The following is a 1,232-nucleotide window of genomic DNA, read 5'->3' on the forward strand; positions in this document are numbered from 1 at the left end:
TGCTGAGTGTTCCCACCCAACCTTATGTAGCCTTTGAGGCTGCGGGCTGTGATGAATCAGGACAGAATCACAGAATCGGAGCACGGTAGGTCCCTGGGTGTGGATTTTTCCCAAGTAATATTTACAACTAACAACTGGCCATCAACAACCGGAAAAGGGCCTCCTATGTAGGGAACAGGGAGTTTTCTTAGCAGCATCCTCTTCCCAGCTTCCTAGAGGTCACAGTGACACCGCTGACTGTACTCCCTGAGCCCTGTACCTAGCCCTGCCCTGGACAGACCATCCCACGGCAGAGAAGGGCTAGTCCTCCTGGGATTCAAGGTGCGCCCCGCGTGGCCACCACCTCCATGTCAAACAGGGCCCACCTGCTGCTGCAGTTCTTCCCGTTGCTTCCGCACCTCCTCCAGGGCCTGGGCCACTGCCACGCTCACCACTTCTCTTTGGCTCCATTCATCCTATAATCCAGAAAACAGGTGGGAGACAGACTGACTCAGCTCACACTCTTAGCTGCACACTGCATAGGAAGCTCTGGAAGGTGGAAGGGCTCTGCCCTACAGCTGGACCAACTTTTTGCCATGTCTCAAGGCTCCCAGGCTGCCTCTCCACCCCTGATGACTGTTCTAAAGGACAATGCACTGGTTTCTCTGAAACAGCACACCACTGAGGGTCGGTCACCCCATGAGCCCACCAGCCCTTCACTTTTCCACTACCATGGCTCCCCATGAGTCCCTCCCCTAGGACAAGCCCCAAGCTAACCTCTGCACCCATGGCCAGCACCCAGGCTATGGCGTGGGGGCCCAGACCTGAGAAGCTGGCCTAGCAAAATCAACACAGGACAAGAAGACAGACTCGGGGCTAGGGGAATGGAAAGGAGCACCAGAACAATCTGTTACAGGAAAAATAAGTAGGCTTTAATTGTGGCATCATGCTAGCGACTTGCCATCCACTCTGTTCTACAGGAAAGGAAACAGAGGCTCTGAGAGGGTAAGTGATTCACCCAAGGCCCTGGAGCCATACTGAAAGACAGAATCTGCCTGAGCACAGTGCTGGGGCGCCTGGGTACCAGACTCTGCCATCCAAGGGTTCCCCACCATGCGAAGGCAGCCTCTCCAACCATCCCCACTGACCATCCCCACCACACAGGCACTATCCTAGGACAGACACACCAGTCTTCCTCCCAAAGACCAACGCCTGTGCTTGCCAGGTGCACTGTACTGTCAGTCTAAAGAGCG

At 55.3% G+C, this 1,232-nt stretch overlaps 1 protein-coding gene across 1 annotated transcript in view; it reads right to left on the bottom strand.

Annotated features, from left to right (window-relative positions):
* GOLGA1 (golgin A1) overlaps positions 1–1,232 on the bottom strand; it is a 68,583-nt gene that overhangs the window by 12,780 nt on the left and 54,571 nt on the right. The window contains 1 exon segment of the mRNA XM_014591459.1: positions 366–455. Within this exon segment, the coding sequence (XP_014446945.1) occupies positions 366–455 (90 nt within the window).

The sequence above is a fragment of the Tupaia chinensis genome, unplaced genomic scaffold (genome assembly GCF_000334495.1).
Source record: "Tupaia chinensis unplaced genomic scaffold, TupChi_1.0 Scaffold000575_1, whole genome shotgun sequence".
Classification (NCBI taxonomy): Eukaryota; Metazoa; Chordata; class Mammalia; order Scandentia; family Tupaiidae; genus Tupaia; species Tupaia belangeri.